This window comes from Lipotes vexillifer, unplaced genomic scaffold, assembly GCF_000442215.2.
Source record: "Lipotes vexillifer unplaced genomic scaffold, Lipotes_vexillifer_v1.1 scaffold365, whole genome shotgun sequence".
In the NCBI taxonomy this organism is placed as follows: domain Eukaryota; kingdom Metazoa; phylum Chordata; class Mammalia; order Artiodactyla; family Lipotidae; genus Lipotes; species Lipotes vexillifer.
The window spans coordinates 141801-164457 of record NW_006781263.1 but is presented as its reverse complement, the minus strand read 5'-3'; the positions used below and the strand labels follow the sequence as shown (position 1 = coordinate 164457).

The 22657-nt window shown below is 49.8% G+C and overlaps 1 protein-coding gene across 1 annotated transcript in view; it reads right to left on the bottom strand.

The window, feature by feature from the left end:
- SLC24A3 (solute carrier family 24 member 3) overlaps positions 1-22657 on the bottom strand; it is a 474319-nt gene that overhangs the window by 395621 nt on the left and 56041 nt on the right. The window contains exon 2 of the mRNA XM_007454524.1: positions 9742-9870. Within this exon, the coding sequence (XP_007454586.1) occupies positions 9742-9870 (129 nt within the window). The remainder of the gene's footprint in view (positions 1-9741; positions 9871-22657) is intronic.

Sequence of the window (22657 nt, the reverse complement as noted above, 5' to 3'; positions counted from 1 at the left end):
AAGAGTTTGAGAAGGATGGATGTTAGCTCTTCTCTAAATGTTTGATAGAATTCACCTGTGAAGCCATCCGGCCCTGCACTTTTGTTTGTTGGAAGATTTTAAATCACAGTTTCAATTTCATTACTTGCGATGGTCTGTTCATATTTTCTATTTCTTCCTGGTTCAGTCTTGGAAGGTTATACCTTTCTAAGAATTTGCCCATTTCTTCCAGGTTGTCCATTTTATTGGCATAGAGTTGCTTGTAGTAGTCTCTTAGGATGCTTTGTTTTCCTGCAGTGTCCGTTGTAACTTCTCCTTTTTCATTTCTAATTTTATTGATTTGAGTCCTCTCCCTCTTTTTCTTGATGAGCCTGGCTAAAGGTTTATCAGTTTTGTTTATCTTCTCAAAGAACCAGCTTTTAGTTTTATTGACCTGTGCTATTGTTTTCTTTGTTTCTATTTCATTTATTTCTGCTCTGATCTTTATGATTTCTTTCCTTCTACTAACTTTGGGTTTTGTTTGTTCTTCTTTCTCTTGTTCCTTTACGTATAAGGTTAGATTGTTTATTTGAGATTTTTCTTGTTTCTTGAGGTAGGACTGTGTTGCTATAAACTTCCCTCTTAGAACACACATTTTAAAACACTGCCAAGTAAACCTCCACCCTGGTGTTTCTCAGGGGAAGATCTCTTAGAAAACCCAGGGACCCCCGAGATGGAGTCTCCAAATGAATGACTATCCGTGTGACTCACGAGAAATGCTGAATGGATGAGGAGCCCCCAGCAAGACAGGCCTGGTGCCTTAAATGTGGCAGACACCCTCCGTCTGTTCGTTCGTTTGTTAGTTAGTTTGTTTGTTGAGGGGCAGGAGGAGATGAGGCCCAGCTACCCTCCCCTCGGCCAGACTCCCAGGGCCGGCTGACCAGAGCTGTCCAGGGCGTGCAGGGGGTCTCAGGCCGTGCTCTCAGCCTCGGCTGCACCCTGGCCTCACTGGCAGCTTTCCAACCACTGGTGCCTGGCTCCCAGTCCCAGAGACTCGCGTTTCCTTGGCCTGCGGTGGGGCCTGGACTGGAAGTCTCCTCGGGGCTCCTCACAACGCAGTGCACACGACACGCCGCGGGAGCCTAGGAAATCCGGATGGCTGGGCCCCCTCCTCAGAGGTCTGACCTGCAGGGCTCAGGTGGCACCCAGGAAGGGGCATTTCTGACAAGCTCCCAGGGCTGCTGCTGGCACTGGTGTGCCCCACTGTGAGAACCGCTGCCCTCAGGCAGTTGAGAGCGCACTCAGATGAGGACAGAGTGGTGCCCTCCTGGGGACCCGCACACGCAGATGTGACGTCAGGCTGACTCCGCTCACAAAAAGGCGAGGGGACACAGCCCAGCCTTGGGGCAAGAGGCCAGAAAAGGCAGGAAATGCAAATGCTGGTCCTCGCTCTGCTGCCAGCCAGAGGTGGACCCTAGAGACGCCCCTTCACGCCTCTAGACCTCGGTCCTGGCATCATCAGTGAAACGAGATTACCTGTGGAACAAGATAAATTCCAAATGCATAATTCAAGGAAAGGGCCCCAAGTCACCCCAGGCATGGTGCTGCTGCAGAAGCAATTCAGGAGTGGGGACCGGCAAGAATGAACCCCAGAGGGCTGGCGACGCACCCAGGGCCGCATTTGCTCCTTGGCCACAAAGGTAGAAGTGGCCATTGCTGCCACAGACCACAAGGGTGCAGCCAAGGAGAGCTGTGGGGCCAGGAGCTGGCTGATGCTTGAGCTGACCCCATGGTGGGTGTCCCCAGCCCCCCCCCACTCCATTGCCTGTGGCCTCCACACACAGGTGTGCTCACTGTCACCACGCGCTCACCTGCGGCCGACCCCGCATGAATGCGTCACCCTCTGACCCAAAGGGAAGCAATTCCAAGGTGCAAGGAAGATTGGACAGGTGGTCTGGACACCCAGACACTCTGGAACAAGGGGTTAGTCCAGACCAGGGGTTTTCAAGCATTTTTAGAGGATGAACATTTATTCTTCTCTTAAACAAGACCCCCAAGGATCCTTCTGGTAACAAAGATAACGTAGCCACGATTTATTAAGCACCTACTACGATTGAGGTTTTGCTGTTTTATGAAGCTTACGTCACTTCATGCGCGGGCATCCTAATCTGCGTTTTACAGATGGCGGAAGTGAGGTTCAAAGAATTTAGGAAACTCACCTGGCATCACATAGGTCGAAAGTGACAAAAAACTGAGATTTAGGATTTACTCTGGAACCCAAGCTCTTCCCACATTACCATCAATGACTTCATGCATTCTCAAACACTCACTGTTTTTCCTAGGCCCCTTGCATTTACAAAGAAAAGATGCAATTTGCAAACAGACACAACTGGGACAATTTCTACCTGACTTGTGATCCTCTCAAGGTGAAAAGAGAATCGAATTGTGTCACCTCACTAGGTGAGAATCATGAAGCTTAAACCAAGAGCTAGGCCAGCCTCAGAAGATGTAAGTTTGGGTTACGATTTCTCTGTACAGGGGGTATACTGCTTTTGAAATAAGATAGGCATAAAGGAAAATTGAGACGTTTGTTTTTACAATAAGAAACAAGTCTGGAGGGGAAAACTGCATTCTCTTCTTCCAGGGCACTGGGCTAAAATCCATGTCCCAGGCTCCCTTACAGTTAGAAGTGGTCATGGACTGGGTCCTGACCAATGGAATGTGAGCGGGAGGGAGGGTCTGGTCCATAAAACTCAGCTATGCACAGCCCTCCTGGTTCTTTCCCCTTAAAGCAGAGAAGCACAGTATCTTGGAAACCAAGTGTGAGGACAGGGAGCCTCAAAATGGAAGGTTCCAGAGTCCATGGACCACCTCTAGCAACAAGGCCACCCACAGACCAGAACTTCACATGAGAAAGAAAGAAACTTCTTTTATATTACCCCAAGGTCTAAAGGACTTATTTGTTACAGCAGCTACGATAACCCTAATCCAGTAAACAATCTGGCACAGATTAAAAAGCAGATCTCAATGAGTTTCTAAGGTGCTCCACTTAAGAATGTCAACAGCAATTATCTGAATCATTATGGAAATTACAACTGCAGAGAGAAGTTAGTGAAAGTTATGTGAGCTAGTACAATAAAGTAAACACTTTAAAACTTAAAAAAAAAAAAATCTTCGTTGTTTCCTGGGTTCGAACCCAGGGATAAAACACGGAGGTGACTGAAAATTGTCATTCCTAATATTCTGGAAATATTTGGTTAAATCAAATATAGTATTAAAATTAACTTCACCTGTTTCTTTTCAAGTATTTAATGTAGCTACTAGGAATTTTAAAATTACATCTGTAGCTTGCATTATATTTCTACAGGACCGTGTTCCTCTAGATCACGCAAAGGTCAGATTTTCTAGATAATTATTTTGACATGCATTGATTATCCATGGGGGACAGTTGGGAGTCATTTATGCCCTCTGGGTCTCATTGTTTTCATGCAAAAGGTGAGCGATTTGGACCTTTAGTGCTCTGTAGATTGGTCATGCCCAGCCCCGTGGTATTAAACCAGCTGACACTGATGTTATGGTTTAAACTCAAGAACAGCAGGATCCCAACCCTGCCTTTGTTCACAGCCTGTACCTGGACCAGCCTGCGCGTGCTTGCCACTCCGAGCCTGGCCTCCAGGTTCTGTTCATGGTCCACACTTACCCTTGGACTCACCCCGTACTGCTTCTCTCATCCCCACCTCTGACTTTCCTCCTCTAGGACAGCTCACATGTGACTCTTAGTTTGTGTGGTTTCTGGCCACTCCGGTAAACAACCACCTGATCCAGTAAACATTCCTGCACAGCCCCGTGGGGCGAGTGCCCACCAGCCTCTCTGTCCTGCAGCAAAGGCTCAGGGTGGCTTCCCCATCCCCAGAGACCTCAAACCCTACAAGCCAAGCAGAGGGAGGGAGCCGAGCACTTTATCGGAAGAAAACGAAAACAGAAACAGACTTACAGATCTCGAAAACAAACTTACGGTTACCAAAGGGGAAACATGGGGGGAGGGATAAATCAGGAGTTTGGGGTTAACATACAGACACTATTATATATAAAATAACCAACCAACAAGGACCTACTCTATAGCACAGGGAACTCTACTCAGTATGCTGTGATAACCTATATGAGAAAAGAATCTGAAAAAGAATGAATATATGTATATGTATAAGTGAATCACTTTGCTGTACACCTGAAACTAACACAATGTTGTAAATCAACTATACTCGAATAAAATTTAAAAAAAAAAGAAAGAAAGAAAGAAAGAAAATACAGTGATCTCAGAGCGAAGCCCATGCCAAAGGCTATCATTTTAAATAGCTTACTTCTTCCCAAGTTTCTTTGAAAGAGGCACTCTGAGGAAAAGATCATTTCCCTAAAATATCAAAGAACTAAAAACCAAAAGATGATAGATTTTTTTTTCTGGAAACAGACTGCAAAGTGTAGAAAGAAAATTCTGCAAAGTGTACCAATAAATATTCCCAAGAATCCATCTCTGCTACAGTTGTGTACCACCCTCAATATTACATTTAGCTAACTTAATTTTCCATGGATCGAATTTATTCAAAGTTGAGTTTCTCATAATAGGTCATCTGAGTAAACAGTTTCAAAAGACAAAAGTCTTATTTGCCAAAAGACAATGTTTCCAGGCTTGAGATGAAATCGCAGTGTCAGGCTAAGAAAACAACCTTAAAAATTCACAGAGGGCTGGAACGATGGCAGAAAAATTAGAGCCTGGAACTCAGTCTTTTTCATACGGATCTAGAGGAAAAACTTAGAAATTTTCACCAAACCCATGTCTTGGAGGAGGCAAGGGAAGAATGCCATTTTAAAAAAAAAAATCCCAAAAAACCCAACATGTCTTTTTTTTTTTTTTAAACATCTTTATTGGAGTATAATTGCTTTACAATGGTGTGTTAGCTTATGCTTTATAAACAAAGTGAATCAGTTATACATATACACATGTCCCCATATCTCCTCCCTCTTGTATCTCCCTCCCACCCTCCCTATCCCACCCCTCTAGGTGGTCGCAAAGTACCGAGCTGATCTCCCTGTGCTATGCGGCTGCTTCCCACTAGCTATCTATTTTACATTTGGTAGTGTATACATGTCCATGCCACTCTCTCACTTTGTCCCAACTTACCCTTCCCCCTCCCTGTGTCCTCAAGTCCATTCTCTACATCTGTGTCTTTATTCCTGTCCTGCCCCTAGGTTCTTCAGAACCATTTTTTTTTTTTATTCCATATATATGCGTTAGCATACGGTATTTGTTTTTCTCTTTCTGACTTACTTCACTCTGTATGACAGACTCTAGGTCCATCCACCTCACTACAAATAACTCTATTTCGTTTCTTTTTACGGCTGAGTAATGGAACCCCTCTTGCACTGTTGGTGGGAATGTAAATTGATACAGCCACTATGGAGAACAGTATGGAGGTTCCTTGCAAAACTACAAATAGAACTACCATACGACCCAGCAATCCCACTACTGGGCATATACCCTGAGAAAACCAGAATTCAGAAAGAGTCATGTACCACAATGTTCATTGCAGCACTGTTTACAATAGCCAGGACGTGGAAGCAACCTAAGTGTCCATCGACAGATGAACGGATAAAGAAGCTGTGGCACATACATACAATGGAATATTACTCAGCCAAGGTGTTTTTAAAGTGGCAGCTGTCATATGAAGAGTGAGCCATCTCAAGGTTGCCACACCCACCAAAGACAGAACTGCCACTGAATAATGCCCCTACCCCGCAGGGCTCCCGGTTAGCAAAGAGAGGGAGAGGGCGATGGGGAGGGAGAGGAAAATGGATGGCGGAGCAGGATAAAACGAGGCTGACAGTAGGACATGGCATTCTGGGAACGCAAGGAAGTAATTTACTAAGGGAAGTGGAGCTGGGCGTCTTGGGGGTGGAAGATGTTGTGAATTCCTATTCTTGAAATCGCTTGAAACGACTGCAGTTGTGTAACGGAAGGGACAGATGGGATAAAGTAGTCCCAGGTCTGTTTCCCAGGTGAGGAAATGAACGTCTGCGAAGCAAGCCAGCCCCATCCCCCAACCGTTCTCAGGACCAGAACACAGGTCACCCAATCACCAGCCTCCGAATCAACCTCACTCACACCCACGGCATCTCCAGCCAGGGGTTCAGAGAACACAGCCTGAGAAGCCCTGTGACGTCAGAACAGCACTAGGCACGCTTTACAACCAGAGCCAAAGTAACTCCCATCTGTGACCCTGACACTGTTGCCCCCACGGCCAGCCTGGCCCCCTAACGCTCGGGTCCCCGTGTAAACGCTCAGCCTTCGGCACAGACAGAGCCCTGACACCATCCCTGTGAGCGCGCCCCGCTCGGCAACACCGTCACCAACAGGAAAGAGGCTGTCCCGAGGGTTTGCCTCCCAGCCCCACACCGGAGCCTCTGGGAGCAGAACCCCACGCCGTCCCAGCACGGGTAACACCCACCACGGACAGGGCGCTCCGGCCTCTTCAGGGCAGCTGGGCAACGTTTCGTGGCCGGGCCCTGGCTCCCACCAGCTTGGTCCTCTCATCCTCCAGTGGGTTAGGGGCAGAGAAGATGAAGCCCCTTCCGTTTCAACTCGAAATCAGGATCTTCTTTCTGAGTGCTCTCAACTTTCTTCATAAAAGATCCGTTCAGTCAAGGGTAAGAAGCAGACTTCTGACAGCTTTCTGGAAAGAGCACCGAGGCAACTGGGTGACAATGTTTTGATGACGTTCTTTTTTGTTTTTTTCTTTTTTTGGCCTCATCGCGAGGCATGTGGGATCTTAGCTCCCCCAACCAGGGATCGAACCCACACCCCCTGCACTGGAAGGCGGAGTCTTAACCACTGGACCACCGGGGAAGCCCCGATGACCTGATGACCTTCTTATAGAAACAGAGGGCTCCACAGAGGCACTGAGCTCAACAACACAGGGAGATCTTCTGTTACAAGATGATGCTTGAGCTGCTCCACCCAGCGGGCCACTGCTCGGGCCTGGGCCACCTGAGGACTGACCCAGACAGGCCACATCTGCCCATCCCCGAGAGGAGGGGCTGGAGAATGTATTTAGTTCCTTGATGCCCGTGTGATGGAGGCAGACAGTGGGAAATTCGGGAGTGAGGTCCCACTGTGGACCCTCCATCCGTGGCACCAAGCTGGGTACACACACCTGATGACGTCACTCCCAACCCTCACAGCAGCCGCGAAAGATCGGAATGATCATCTCCATCTCACAGAGAAGCACACAAAGGCTCAGAGAGTCTGACTATCTTGCCCTCAGCTTCTCAGCCAAGATTCAGACCCAGGTGAGTGCGACCCCAAGACCCAGGTAAGAGACGGGCTCTTGGATTTACATATCCACTGTATGTCCTCAAGATGTTTGCAACTGAGCTGGAAAGACAGGCGACACGTTCAAAGACAAATGGACATTCTAGACCAGCCTGTCCAATGGACCTTTGTGCGATGGCGGAAATGTTCTATGTTCTGTGCTGTCCAGGAACCACACACAGCCACTGGCTATTTGATGTGTGGCTAGGGCAACGGAGAATCTGAATTTTTAATTGTATTTCATTTAAGTTAATTTGAACTTAAGGGGCCGCTGAATGTCCATATCGGACAGCGTAGTTAGAGATATTTTCTACCAAAAACATTCAGAAAACAGAACGATCATAGCAGGCTTCATGCAGGACAGAGGCTCCAGGCAGGCCCTTGATGTGCTAGGATTTGAACAGGACCCTTGTTTCAGGCATGATCATCTTCCCTGCAGAATATGGTTTGGAGTCAAGGACCCCAGAAATCAAGCCCAGTGCCCGTGGTCGTGGTCCACAGATGAGGAAAGCAAGGAAGCTCCTCCCGCGTCCTTGTTCTTCTTGGAACTGCCTTACGTGGCAGCACAAGGAACCCTCGTCCGCCCCCCGCCACTGCCCTCCTGGAGGCCTTCCTCTACTCCTTGCCCTGCGCCCTCCCTGCCAACACCAGCAGGTGCTGGGCTCGAGCTCTCTTTAGAAACCTGGACATCTTCTGTTCTACTTGTGGGCTGAGTCATTCCTCTCCTGCGATGGCTTTCACGTGCTTTATTCTCTTACACCTGTCACTCTGAGAATGGCATGTCTTGAAACAGTAAACAGCACCACTCACAGAGAGACAGCTCCACCACCCCAACACACAATCCCAACTACAGGAAACAGAAGCCCTCCGTCACCGCTGGCCCTGCACAGTGCTGGACCCCAATCCCGAGAGCGGGCCACTGTATCTGTCTGACTCCATTCTTTCCCATATGAAGGTACACCCAAGGCAACGGCTGGGCCTCCTAGTACTGAATCTCCTGTCTCTGACATCCCAGTCACCGCCTGCCTACTAGTTGCAGAGATGTTGACAAATCTTCGGCTGTAAGACCAGATCAGCAAACAGGGTTCCCGGCACGGCAATGACCTGTCCTTCAGGCCAGGCCCCTGCATGCCCAGCTCTCAGACAGGTGGCTCTGTCTGCACAGTGGGGCACTTGAAACCTCTGTCCCCAGTTTTCATTTCTAGCTCACGCAGCTGCCACATGCTTCACTCACTTCCAAGAGTATTCCTTCCAAGCATTAATAACAGCCACAGGAACCCTTACATTCTCTAGCTTAAGGGATATAGATCATGTAGGGTTGTAGGTTGTTTTTTGGCCAGGAGGGGGTCATCTGTTTTTAGTCCTTCCAGCTGTGGGAAAGGGAACCTCTATCTACCTTCCCCAAAAAAGCGCAGACATACAATTTCACCTTCTGTACTCCGAGGACTAAGGTTCTTTGGGCTGCAGTGAAGATGGTGTATGTCCTTCTAAGATGACACTCAAAATGAGGCCAGCCTTTGCATGTGGGATCACTGTGTGGTTGAGCTCACCACACACTTGAGACCCAAGACCCCACCAAGCAGGGAAGGAAGACGCCCCCAAGACCTGAGAATTCCATGTCAGGGTTGACAAAGTGGCCACAGGCCTGGTACATCCCACAGCTCGCGAGCTAAGAATGGTTTTAAAGTTTTAAAGGATTATAAAAATCTTTTAAAATATACTATAGATGCAGTAACGAGTCTGCAAAGCCTAAAATATTGCTGTCTGACCCTTCCTGGGACAAGGTTGCTGACCCCTGGTCTAAATGAGCAGGACCTCAGCCGTCCAGAGGGTACCTGCCGTTTCCTGAGCTGAGTGCTCAACATTCCAAGTCCTCTTCATCCCCCTATGTTAGTTTTCCCTTTAAGTTCAGAAACAGATATAAAATGTTCTGAGGAAAGGCACAAGAGCTATCAAACATAATAGCTGATAAACAAACGTCCACTTCTTCCAAGGAGCTCAACATCACAGGTGAGGATCTGGTTCAACGCCTGTGCCTTTACTGTGACAGAAACAAGGCTCCGATTAACAACCAGCCAGAGACAATTCCAGGCATCAAAGCGAAGACGCCTCAGAACGTCTTCACCCATCCTGCTGCTGACGCAGTGATCCTCTGGGTAGCCCCAGCACCCACATTTGATAACGGTGGGGGCTTCTCCCCCACTGTCCGAGGGAAAGAAAACAGAGGCAGAAACACACTTGAATTGTCCCCTGGGATCTTGCCTTGGAGTTTCTTAGACACCTGCCCCTAAATATCCTCAGAGTCTCTCTGGATTAGAACTCAAAGGAAAAACACAGCATCCAGCTCTTCCTGGGCTTCCACAAGAGGGAACGGCAGCCCGGCCTGCAGCGCGAAGCCCCCAGCGCAGCCACCGTCTTACCTGGTTCAGTGCAGTTCTTGCTGCTCCGCGGCCCTGCATCTTCTGAAGTCAGCGAGTCATTCACCTGCATTAACTTCCTCCCAGCGGTCCACTGTCTGTCTTGCCCGATGAGGTCCATGAAGTCAAGGTCTGGGGAGAAAAACGTCACAGCCACGCATCACTAACAGCTGGGTGTCACCTGTCCCCAGGCTGGATGCCCAGCGCCTTCAGCCATCGGCACTCAATCCGGTCAACGCCCCTTAGACCTCTCACCACCGTCGCTCACCATCCTGCCCCCACCTCCCAAGGGCTTCCTCGGCTCCTGGATCCTACTGGCTCCCACAGCAGCAGCCCTCAGCCAACGGCTGGGAGGGGGCGGTGTATAAACACCTCATGCTCCAGTGGGATGACTCTGAAGTGTGTGTTCTACCCTGGAATCCAGTTTTCTCCACTGGGATGACTCTCCAGGTGTCTACAAGGTGACTCTCCTGATAAAACACACTTTATTGGCCGCTGTCCTTTCCTGTCTTAATTCCCTGCACCCAATAACATGCTGAGAAATGTTGAACAACCAACTCTCCAGGGGAAAAAGTCCTGGTCTTGTATCCATTGGACAACTTCCATGGTGTAAATATTCCCATCATGGCCAATTTCGAGCTACCAACGTGATCTCACTGAACGTGGACTTGGGAAAAAAGGGCACGGTTGGGTCCGCTAAGTCAGGGTGACTGGCACCTACCCACCAGCATCTACTCCTTGACCAATACTTCCCTGAACTGCCTCCCAAATGCACCACCTGCCACTGAACACCTGCTCAGGATCTGCTTCTCGGGGTCACCCAGGCTAAGACACCACAACAACACGCCCAGAGCCTGGGCCAGTGAATCCCACATAACGAGATTTCAGTAAACACGAGATGAGAGCGTGAACAAGGGGAAAGTCGATCACTGAATGCGGGACTAGGGCTGAGGTCTCCGGCTGAGATGCCCATGGGGATGGAAGTGCCAGGAGAAAGATCAGAGATGGAAGGGCCCGTCGGGGGAGAATATGGTGGCTTCTGCTTAGGACGTGTTGGATCTAAAGTGTCTGGACCATCCACAGGGCAGTGTGCTGCCCGGGTAATGTGGGTGCAGACACTGCAGGGCGGACAGCTAAGCTACACAGAACATCAGGAGAATCATAAGCAAATAGGGAAGAGTATGGCATGTGTATGGACGCAGTTTCCTAAAGAGAAGGGAATGGAAGAAGAAACCATGGGAAACTCAACATCCCTGCAGAGAGCAGGTAGAGTCAAAACATTCAGCAAAAGATCATGAAAGGAAGGAAAAGATCAAGGGAAGTGGCGTCACAGAAGCTAAAGCAGAAAGAGAATTTCAAAAAGGAAAAAGTGGCCGATGGCCTTGACTGCCATGGACCAATCACGTAAGACAAATGCAAAGACACAACAGAGCGGGACCTCAGAGTGTCACTGGGATGTGGAAACACCAAGCACAGATGGCTCTTTCTATAGTGGCTTGGAACTCAAGAAAGATGTGACATGAGGCTTTGGCTACCTCTCGAGTGTCCAGGGTTGCTGTGGTCAGAAAATGGATCTAAGAACAAGACAAGGTTCTAATTCGTGGGCCCAGCGGCCTCCACAAAAGGCCAGAGGGTGCGCCCCACCGAGCCACACCAGCACAGTGTTCTGAAATGGTCAATGAAGAGCTGAAGGTCATCATACCCTTTCCTCAATTTCCATGGGGATTTTAGTTTCCTAAATGATGTCACTTTCATTATATAATTGGAACCTCATGACAATGCTCAGGAAAGAAAGAGGGAGCCTGGGCACTGTCTCTTTGTCCACTGCTGTCTCTCTGACACCTAATCACTGCTGGCTCAGAGGAAGTACTCAGTAAGTATGTGTCAGAGTAACCATTCCCACTTTGTGGATGGATAAAGTAAAACTCATCGAAGTTTCTGGAAATCACAGCACTTGTGGGCATCTCACCTAAAGCCAACAGGACACACAGTCACATCCGCAGCTCACAAACTGAGGTCTTCCTCAGTCAAATGGAACCTGCTCCACATGTAAAAATTATCAAGTAGCTAATTACAACTTTTACACATTAGCTAGGACAGCCCCTAGGTTTATTCTCCAAAACATGTAGAACGTGGGGCCCAACTAGAATAAGCAATAACTTAAGACTCTAAATACAGAAACCTACATGATGGCCAGATATAGCCATAATTGTGAGGACAATCCCAAAGGTATTTCAAGGTCAAAGCAAGGCATCTGTGTACTCCTGTTCACCTGAATGGTTAATTCTTAGGATTAAGAACAGTGACAAGCAGAGGAAAAAAATTGCAAAAAAACTCATAAACAAGGAATAATGCCTTATTCCTTATAAAAACTCATAAACAAGGAACAATGCCTTAAAATTCAACAGGCAGACCTAAAATGTGAATATTACACCATATCGTTTGTCTCAGGTTGGGTTTCCGCAGAAGCAGCCCCTGAGGACAAGGATTTGAGCACAGGTGGTTTACGTGGGGGGTGATCTCGGGAAGCACCCGTGGTGGAACAGGGCCAGGGAGCCAGCCAATGGAGGTGTGCTTCAAGTCCACTGCTAAAATGGGTGAACTAGCACTTGACCCCTCTGGAAATCTCTGGGGGCCAGTGTAGACGTGCAACTCAGACACCCAAGTGGTGAGGGAGCTGGGGTATTTATCCACCTGCTCTTGGTCTGCCATGGGTTGAATGTAGGCTGTTCCCAGGGGACATTAATTCCCTGGCACTTCCAACCAAAGTGGGCTCTGGTACCCAGTAAAAGGCCTTAGATAATGAGACGCAGGTGCTGAAAGTTGGACGGTGCCCATGTGCACTGAAGACATGAGGACAAAGTGATGCGGGCAGGATGCCGATGGCATCTTCCAGCCTACACGAGACCAACAGATTGGCCGTTCTGCTCTTCTTGTAATCTGGGTTAAAGAAAAGTGCTCTGTGGTGCTGCAATCCTAACATTCAGGAAGATCCCAATGTGCGTTGTTTGTATAGTGGTGAGCATAGCTGCCTTCCAGGAAGATTCCAAAAATCTGCAAAGAAGCAAAAGCATCCCTTCCAGTGACTTGCAAAGTTCCTGCTAAGGCCAAATTTCCATGGTTCTGTAATTCTGAGAGAAAAGCTGATACCAATTAAGAGATATAAAAATAAAGCCAGCTATTGTAGCAGAAAATTAGAGGATTTTTTTTACATGATGATTCAATAGCTTCAGGAATTAGAGACTATTAAGGCAGCGCCTCTGGATTCCAAAACCTACAAACTTTTATCTCAAAAAAATATATATGACCACTGACCACTGATATACAGATGTGGAGACCAGAGTCTGAGAAAATGAGAATGATGAAAGCAAAGCACTGCGTTCACTTACTTCCCACTGAGAACCGTGTGACGATATTACACCCCATTCTCTTTGTCCTCACAAAACTGCTGGTAAGGGACTTCCCTGGTGGCGCAGTGGTTAAGAATCCACCTGCCAGTGCAGGGGACACAGGTTCGAGCCCTGGTCCAGGAAGATCCCACACGCTGCAGAGCAACTAAGCCTGTGCACCACAACTACTGAGCCTGTGCTCTAAAGACCGTGAGCCACAACTACTGCGCCTGCATGCCACAACTACTAAGACCCACGCGCCTAAAGCCGGTGCTCCGCAACAGAAGCCACTGCAATGAGAAGCCCGAGCACCGCAAGGAAGAGTAGCCCCCACTCACCGCGACTAGAGAAAGCCCGTGCAAAGCAATGAACACCCAATGCAGACCAAAAAAAAAAAAAAAGGTCAAAGGAAAAAAACAAAACTGCTGGTAAGGTAGGAAAGAGCAGTTGGTTCTCGGGTCAACTTACCTTTGGAGTAAATAAGTCAGAGTAGAAGTGATCTGCCTAAACTCAGAACCCACCCATGGCCACATCCACTGCCAGTTAATAATCGTCACGACAGCCATTTATTGAGTGTCTATTATGTCCTCTTCTCCATGTTTCATCTTAACATCTTATTTTGAACTGTTAACTCCACTTGCAAATAAGGAAACCGAAGACTTGCCCAAGGTCACACAGCAAGCAAAGAGGAGCAGAATGGGGATGTGACCAGGATCTGACCAGGTCTAGTGACCCCAAAACCCACATTCTTGGTAGATCCCTGCAGAGGATGAAATCCATCTGGCCATATTACTCAGCTATAGCAAGACAGATCCACAATGCAGCCTGCACCTTATACTAGGTGAGGGGTGGAGACAGTCTCACTGGACCTACTTCCCCCAGAAACTATTAGGAACAGTGGCAAGTCAGGAGCATCACCCCGTGAAAGCATCACACACACAAAAGAAAACGGTCCTGAAACCCCACTGGATGCAGGACGCTCAGCTGAGCGTGGATTTCTCAGAGATTCAGCTGGCCCCTTGGTCACAACATGGAGGGTTACAGTCTTGGATTTAGGGAGGAGTGGGTGGGCAGTGGGGAAGGCAGAGGGGATTGAGGGAGGCGCCCGCTGCTCTCCCCTCATCACCCCCCGGCTTCTCTGGACTTCTTGGCTCAGCAGGGGATGCTCCTCGAAGCTACACTTGAGCAATGTCAACAAAAGCCCTTGGCACCCATCCACCGCGTGCCTGGCTCCGCCTGCCAGGCCCCGGAAGTGGCAAGCTGGCCTCAGGGAGGGGGTGGGGGCGGTGAAGAGGAAGGCAGCGGGCTCACATGTCACATGTCACCAGCTCCGAGCAGGGCGGCAGGGGTGGGCCGTGGAGATAGCGCGGGGTGCCTGCTGGAGGGGAAGAGGTTCTCAACTTGAGACTCAAGCACACGCACTAAGGAAGGAGAGAGTATGAGGCTGGGAGCCAAGTTTCCATTACAGAGCTGTGCCCTCGTCCTCTCCTGCTCTCTCCCTCCCTCCCTCTCTCTCTCTCTCTCTCTCTCTCTCTCTCTCTCTGTCTCCCTGTCCCCTTCCGCCTCTCCATGACCAGGGCTTGGAAAGCGCAAGGATTTCTGACCCCAAGAATGGATTTCCTTCGGTGCCCCATGTCCCAGCTTCACCCTAAGACTAACATGCTTTCTCCCATGTGCACCCTCGTCCCACATAGGGTCCCAGGCCCAGCGGAGAGGTGGAGCTGCCACCCTCTGAGGAGGGAAGGACCCCCTTCAGATGAGGGTCTGCAGACAGGCAGGTTTGCTGCAGCAGCATCAGAATTGTGCCCCTGCCCGTGTGCCCACAGCCGTCCTGCACCTTCTCACTCGGCGCTACCCCCGGAGTTTCATCCATTTCTGATGGGGTAAAGCAGCGAGCTGGGACTCAAGCCCAGATCTGACTCCAAAGCCCAGCTGTGCATGTCCCACCTCGTCCCAGAGCTCAGGAGCCCAGGGGAAGTGGCCTCCTGGGGTCAGCAGGCCCCCTTGAAGGGTCGTGTTAGCTCTCCCCTCCCCCAGATCTGGAACACAGCATTTCTTCTTGAAAACTGGGATGGAGAGAACCACCCAGAGGATCAGGGCAGCAGGTGAGGAAACTGAGTCTTGCAGAGCCTAATGCAACCCTGAGGACAGAAGGTCCAGAAAACTCAGTGAACAGAACAAGTGACAGAGCCCATGGCGGCAGGACTGGCTGCGGCCCTCAGGCCGGCTCGGCTCAGAGTGCTCAGCAGGGCTATAAATACCCCACCCTGCAGTTTACACAGCTGTCCCCACTCTGGGCGCCCCGGGTCTTCACCCCGGGGTCAGAGGGCTGGTTTGCATCAGCCTGCAGCCCTGAGACCGCCTCCTGCAGACTCTCCAGCAAACGAGTGGGGCGCAGCTGCCCCTCCAGCGCCCTCTCCCTACCGCCACCATCCTGACCCCCCACCCGCCGAGGTTCTCACCCTCTGTGGGTGAACGGAGGAGGAGGGCAGGGCTTGGCCCTTGCCTGTGGATCTTCACACGGATTCTCCAGCTGGAGGAAAAGTGGGGCTCTGAGTGGTTCTGGGTCCTTGGAAAGGAGCACAGACTGTGGAGAGGCTGCGAGCTCTCCAAACTCGCCAGGAGAGGAAGAAGCCGGAGGCTGAACGTCCTGGGCACTGGGTCCCTCCACAGCCCCAAAGCTTCCAGAAAGACAGAGAAGGGTAGATCCAGAGAACTCGAAGCTGCGGGGAGGCCACAGACTCCAGGTAAACCTCTCCTCTCTCTGCATCTACACGCCCTGCCCAGCGGGTCCCCCATCTCGGGCCCTCCGGCTGCGCCACGGCAATCACAAGCCGCAGCTCTCAGGCTGCACTTAAACCACATCCCAGTATCAAGGCGCCGTACCTCCACTCAAGAGGAAAACCCTCTGGAAGGCTGAGGTTTCTCGGTCCCTCTAATGGGAAGAGGGAACAGTAAGCCCTGGCCACCTGCACACAGATATGGGCCCTTCCGCCCATGTCCGCCCTCTGCAGGGCTCCTGCACAGAGCGCAAGGTCAGCAGCAGCAAAAGCATCTCCTGGGGGCTGGTGAGAAATGCAGCGCCCAGCCGCGGAGCGGGACTCTGCACAGAGCACAGTGGAGTCTGAGCTGCTGCTCCCAGGCCCCAGGAAACAGCTTCAAGTGTTATTTGCCAAAAGACGATGTTTCTAAGCACAAGAGGCAGAGAGAGGCTGCAGGGCGTAGGCAGAGGGTCCCTGCCCAGCACTGCTGGGGTCCTGATGGAGAACAGGAGCAGGCTGCCGGGGCTCTGGGTCATGCTGTGGACCAAGTGCTGTCCAGTCGTGTCCTGCATCCGAGGAGGCCGTTCCCATGACCCGTCCACGTGCAAACCCTCCCACGGGAGGGAACGGGCAGCCCAAGAAGTCCTGACTGCTGCTGTGCCTCCCCTTCCCTCCTGACACCAACCCGCACAGCCCAGGCCACACACCCTCCCCAGGACACAGAGGCCGGCAGAGCCCATGACAGAGTAGCCTTGGGAACAAGGGCAGCCCAAAGCACCCAGCCCAAAGGCGAGTGTCCGAACTGGCCCCGGATGCAGGTTCTGCCATGGCTGTCGGGCAAAACAAGGCAGGTCTGGTTGAGAGACTTGGAGGCCAAGGTAGGGGAGCCCAGAGAGAACCCCTTCCTCCACTCAGCCTTCCTGACCTTCCAGGACGTCCCCTCAGCACAAGGCCCCAGAGTTGCTTCTCCTTCAGAGCTCGCATCGCAAATGGACTCATCACTGTCCCCGCTGCTCCTCCCACCCTGCGACCCGGACCTGTCCCCCTGCGACCCAGACCCGTCCCAGGCTCCAGGAGACCCAGGCTGTCTGGGCTTTTCTCCTTCCTGTGCCCCTCCCCCCGACCCCTGCCTGAAACCCGGTGGGTGTCCAACAGCCACAACGTCACAGCGCTTGCCTCAAGGTGGGGCTGGGGAGTCACTGCCGTACGTGCAATGACTCCCCAGCCCCAAAGACCCCTACGTCTTCCCTCAGGAGTCATGCCCTTTGATTTGAGGCTAAGTTTAAATGATTAGTGGCAAACCGAAAACAGAATCCAAGTGCTCGGGGTTCCCGGACAAAACGGTTTGTGTTACATAGTCTTGCTATTCAAAGTGTGGCTCCTAGACCAGCTACATCAGCCTCCCCTGGGAGCTTGCTAGAAATGTGGCATCAGACCCCCCCGCGTGAGACTCTGCATTTACACAGATGACTTGTGTGCGCAGTAGGGTCCGGGCAGCTCTGCAGCCCATTGCTGGGCTGGGTGTTTCTTTTCCCATTTGTTCACAGACATCGGTCGCTGAGCACCTTCAAGTTCCCAGGACAGCGCTCTGCTTGATCTCTCCACCTCCAAGTTCCGTCCTCAGGGAGCGGGAAGGCCCCTTGCTGAGCACAAGCCCCTGCAGGAGGCGTGCTCCGACATCCGCGGAGCTGGCTGGCCGCCCTGAGATGCTTCCTCCTGCATCTGCCTCGAAAAGCGTGAGAAGCAGCCAGGTTGCAGAGCTTCCTCTTTTCCAAACAGCTCCATCTTTCTTCACTGCCCTACTAACTAAAGCAAATGGGTGTGTTCCAAGGACCCCGGGGACTGGGCTTCTGGTCTCAGGACTTCGCCATCTTGGGCATCTGGTGACTTGGGATTCTAGGGCCAGATCTGTCCCTAGCTGTGGGCTGTTGGGAAGTTGAATCACTTTAACTCAGTTGCTGCATCTGAAAACTGAAGGGCTTGAATAATCTGACCACTAAAGTCCTTGAGCTTGGATTTTTTAAAAAATCTCTGGTAGAGCTGTGTACCCCAGGAGGCTGGGCTATATGACTTACTGAAGAGTGGGAAGAAAATATGAGAACCCCCACGTCTGTATCACGTGCCAATCTTATTACATATTTAATATTTATAATGCAGGCTGACAGTAGCACCACCACCGAGCACATGTGCCAGCATGTCCCATAATTAATGTAACAGAAGGGCACTGTCACCCAGGGTAGGCGAGGGGCCTAAAGGCAGAGCGCAGGGTGGATGTGGGGCCCTCCGGGCTCACCTGCTCTCAGAGTGTCCGGCCTAGGGCCCTTTACGTGTACTCAGTGGAGCAGATTTGCAGATATTATTTGAGACAGTAAAATCTTTACAACACTATTTTGAAATGAGATGGGGGCATGATCATGCAATCTTTTTCTACCACACGGATGTTCACCGACTATCTTTTGGCAAAGAATTTTTTTTAACTGTTTGAACTTAAAGTTTTAAGTTCAAAAGAATTCTTTGAACTTCAAGATGAATTACACATTTCTCTCTTACAATAAGACAACTGCTACAAATATGCCCACCTTTTCTGAGAAGACATTGTGGCCACCAGCTAAGGATGCACCTAGCAGGTATATTCAGAACACACACACACACCCTTCAAGGTGACATTTTAACAACCAGGTGAAAAAGCATCTACTTTCCTAAAGAAATTTGCTTTATGGAGAGCATATTTTGAAAACAAATATCAAGAAATTGTATTACCCTCCAAAATTGATAGAAATCAGCGTCTAAAGCAATCATATTTTCCACCTTAAAACGTGGAAGCAGAATTACGTCACCTGATGAAAAACATTCCACACACACAGAGTTTCAATGAGTTCTGAATCCATTTGTTAAAAATATGTAAATTCAACACCTTCTGAAAAGTAGCATGATTAATTGATTGAAACCAGGAAAAATGGGAAGATGTGAACAAAAGTTTTTGCATAATTGGTGGGTGAAACTGAAAAATTAATGTCTTGATTTAGTATGTATGGTCTATGATGCTTTTCTTCCATTTGGATCTGTGTATCTTGGTGAATTATCTATTTCAGTTAGGACAGCCATTAAATGTCAATATTGAACTGAACCTTAAATGAAAATAAACAGACTTCCAACTGGCTGTTCCTCAAAATATGGAACTAATATTTTCAAAAATGATTTAAATATATTCAATCATGTTGTCCTCAATAAAACAGTACTCACAGACCATAACAATATTAATAATTATAATACTCCAGTAAAATTGAAATGTTTTGCTCTATTAATAAAATCTTTATTTTCTTCCTCTTAACTTTATGTTTCTTGATATATAAAAGTCAGGGCTGGGCCCGTGAGCCATGGCCGCTGAGCCTGCGCGTCCGGAGCCTGTGCTCCGCAACAGGAGAGGCCACAACGGTGACAGTCCCGCGTATCAAAAAGAAAAAAGAAAGTCAGGGGTAGATCCAGGTTTTGTAGGGCCTGAAGCTTATGTAATGTTGAGGTCCCTCTTTTCTTTTATTATTTTTTTAATTTTTTAAAATTTTTTTTTAAATTTTTTGTCTGGCCGCACACCTTGTGGGATCTTAGTTCCCCGACCAGGAATTGAACCTGGGCCCTGGGCAGTGAGAGCACAGATCCCTAACCATTGGACCACAAGGGAATTCCCTCTTTTAAAGAGAAAAATACAAAGTTAGATACAAGGCTTAAGTATGTGTATACATAATATATATTTCAATATTAATTATGCACAGCTTCTAAATCAATATCCATTCTCCAATAGTTTGGAGATAGCAGCTTCAGATGACACATGCTCTTCCAATACCTGTATACGTTTCTTATTTCTTCCATTAGACTGTAAGCTGCCTGATGACACCAATTTTTTTTTATTGGCCCCCAGTACTTGCATAGAGGAGGGATTCAATAAATCTCCATCAGGAAATTAATTTTTTTAACTAAACTGGAGTGTGGTGCCTGCACCTCTCCCAGCCGACATCCCTTCTCCCCTAATTTGAATCAACCTCGGAACTTCCTTGGGGAACGACCCCTCCCCCATACCCTGTCTACCTGGTCTGAGTGGAGCATCACTCACTCATTCACTAAGGGCCTGGCCAATTAAAGCCCCACATCCTGCAGGTCATGATGACTGGTTCCCAGGTGTGCCTGTAACTGAGACAAGCCAATCAAAACAGAGCTCCCAGGAGAGAGCCTAGCCCACTCTCTCCCAGTGAGCTTGAAACTGTAAGGAGGGCACGGATGCTGGGAGTCCAGGAATGCAGCCAGTACACAAAGGTGAGCAGAGCCAAACCCAGAGCTTTCTTTCCTCTGCAAGGGGTTCAAGTACAGGCTGCAAGGAGTGAAGGTTGGCCCCTGATGGTGGAGATACAGAGTCTGTGCAACGCCCCCCAAATACCCAGAGGCCGGCCCAGGCAAACAAGGGAAACCGTCAAATGTCCCTATGAAATTGTAGTAATGATTTAGATTGCAATGCAGCATTTGCCACGTTGGGAGGCGTCCTGGTTTGTGTATCCTGAAAGCCAAGTCCAAAACAAAGACTTGAGTGCAAGTAGTTTATTCTGAAGGGGATCCCAGGATGAAGGAGTGAGGGCACGTGGAAAGCAAGATGGGGAAAGGGAAACAGGAGCTATAAGGGAAGTTATAAATGGAGGATGGATATGATGGCTGCTGCCATGGCAACTAGGGCACGATCCCACTGGAAGCTCGGAGGTGCACCCGAGATTCCTCCCAAAATTGTCCTCCAGCAGGATGAGGGCTGTGGCTCTCATCACGCCCTGACTGAGGGTAGCCCCAGGAGCATGAACTCCCCCAAACTCCAGGCTGCACTTCTGGGTGGTCCACGTCAGCTCCCACCTACCGGGAACACCCCGAGCCGGAGAGACACGTGGCCCATGCTTGAGGTGGCACCGTCACTGCAGCAGAGTCTGAACCCACACTGCCCGGCCTGCTGCAGCTGCGGCTCAAACCCGAAGGAGGATGGAGGGGGTGTCTCGAGGGACACCCAGTGATGCCAGCTACCGAAGGTAACCTTGGCCTCATCTTGGAAACAGTCTCTCTTGAAGCAAGCGGGAAGATGTGGTTGGTCCAGGGCCACGCGTAGATTTTCTAATGATGTTTTCCTTTTCTCCCTCTTCTCACCATGGAACTTGACGCCAGAACTAAAATATCCTCTGGACGCTTCCCAATGAGAGCACAGGACTAAAGAGGGGACAGGCAGTGTGGGTTTCTTTTAGGTGGAGAGTCACTTGGTTCTCACATTTTCCTACTCCTCAGCCCACTGCTCGCAGCTTTCCAAGTTGGAAACTGACGCCCACCACAGGAGAGCAACGAGGCCGAGCAGAGAGAAAGGAGCATCCACGCCCCCCGGCCCCGGGTTTCCATCACGAGTCAGAGATCCACCAACAGGAAGGGGAAGGCAGGGAACGATCCCACGAATGGCCAGACGGGGATGGGCTGACGCATACCACCTTCCAGGCCACCACCTGCCACCTAAGCAAGGGCCGGTTTGCTTCTGTCATTTCAGCCCGATGGCAGCACCTCCCCTGCTCTCATCCCGTGAATCCCTCCCAGTGAATTTCTATTGATTCAGGATTTGCCTAAGGAATCAGGCTTTGTTTATTTTCTAGAGCCCTAAGAAGAGCAGAAAATGATCATCAAAATTCAGTATTTGGGGCCCACCCGCTACGTGCCTCCAGCCGAGGGCTCCCCATCCCACTGTGTGCGGTTTGCACCGCGCACGCCTGTCTCCCCCTCCGGCCCACTCTCTCTCCCAAAGCCTGAGAGATCCCATCCATCTCAGCCGCCACCAGCCAAGGCCAGTAAGTCCTCTGTCAGGGAGCCAGAGAGAAAATGGGAAAGTGAAAGTCCTCTTCCATTGTTTCTACAAGTGAAGGAAGCAGGGAACAAGGGAGAGGCGGTCAATAAAACGACACACACACACACACACACACACACACACACACACACACACAACACACACCCACACACACACACACACACACACACACACACACACACACACCGGCTGAGAAGGGGTGATGCAACAAGGGATTCCGGGACCAAGGGCCATATCCATCTCTTTCGGAATCGTGTACTCACATAAGGAAGGGAGAAAGGGGAGGGAAGGAAACTGGACCCCTGGTGACATTGCTGGTCCATTGATGACACCAGCCTACCTGCAGAAACAGCCTCCAATAAATCCCCCAATGCCTTAGGCATTTTGAATTGTCTTCTGCTTCTGACAGCAAGAAGTGTCATGACTGATGTATCAGATGAAACCTTGTGTTAAGATCTAAGTATTGTCCTGAGAAACATCAGACTTCGGTTCAAATTCTGGCTCTGCAGCTTTCCAACCTTATACTGCATGAACCTCTTCCTAGAAGCTGGCATTACACACATGACCTGTCCCAAATACCAGCCTTCCTGGACCAAAGCTTTTTAGTAAAGGTGGTGAGCCTATCTTACACCCAATAGTTTGCACCTCCCAAAGTACAAACCACTGGGTATAAGACAGGCTCAATGATGTACTGTACAACATGGGGAAGAGAGCCAATCTTTTATAATAACTATAAATGGAGAGTAACCTTTAATAATCGTAAAAAACCAAAATTCTTAAAAATAATAAAGGCAGTGAAAGCCCTTCACTGTCCCCCTCTTCAGGGATCCACTACTCAGCAGGTCACCTCAGCATCACCCTGCGGCATGAGTGACGGCACCTGGCATGTTCTCACACAT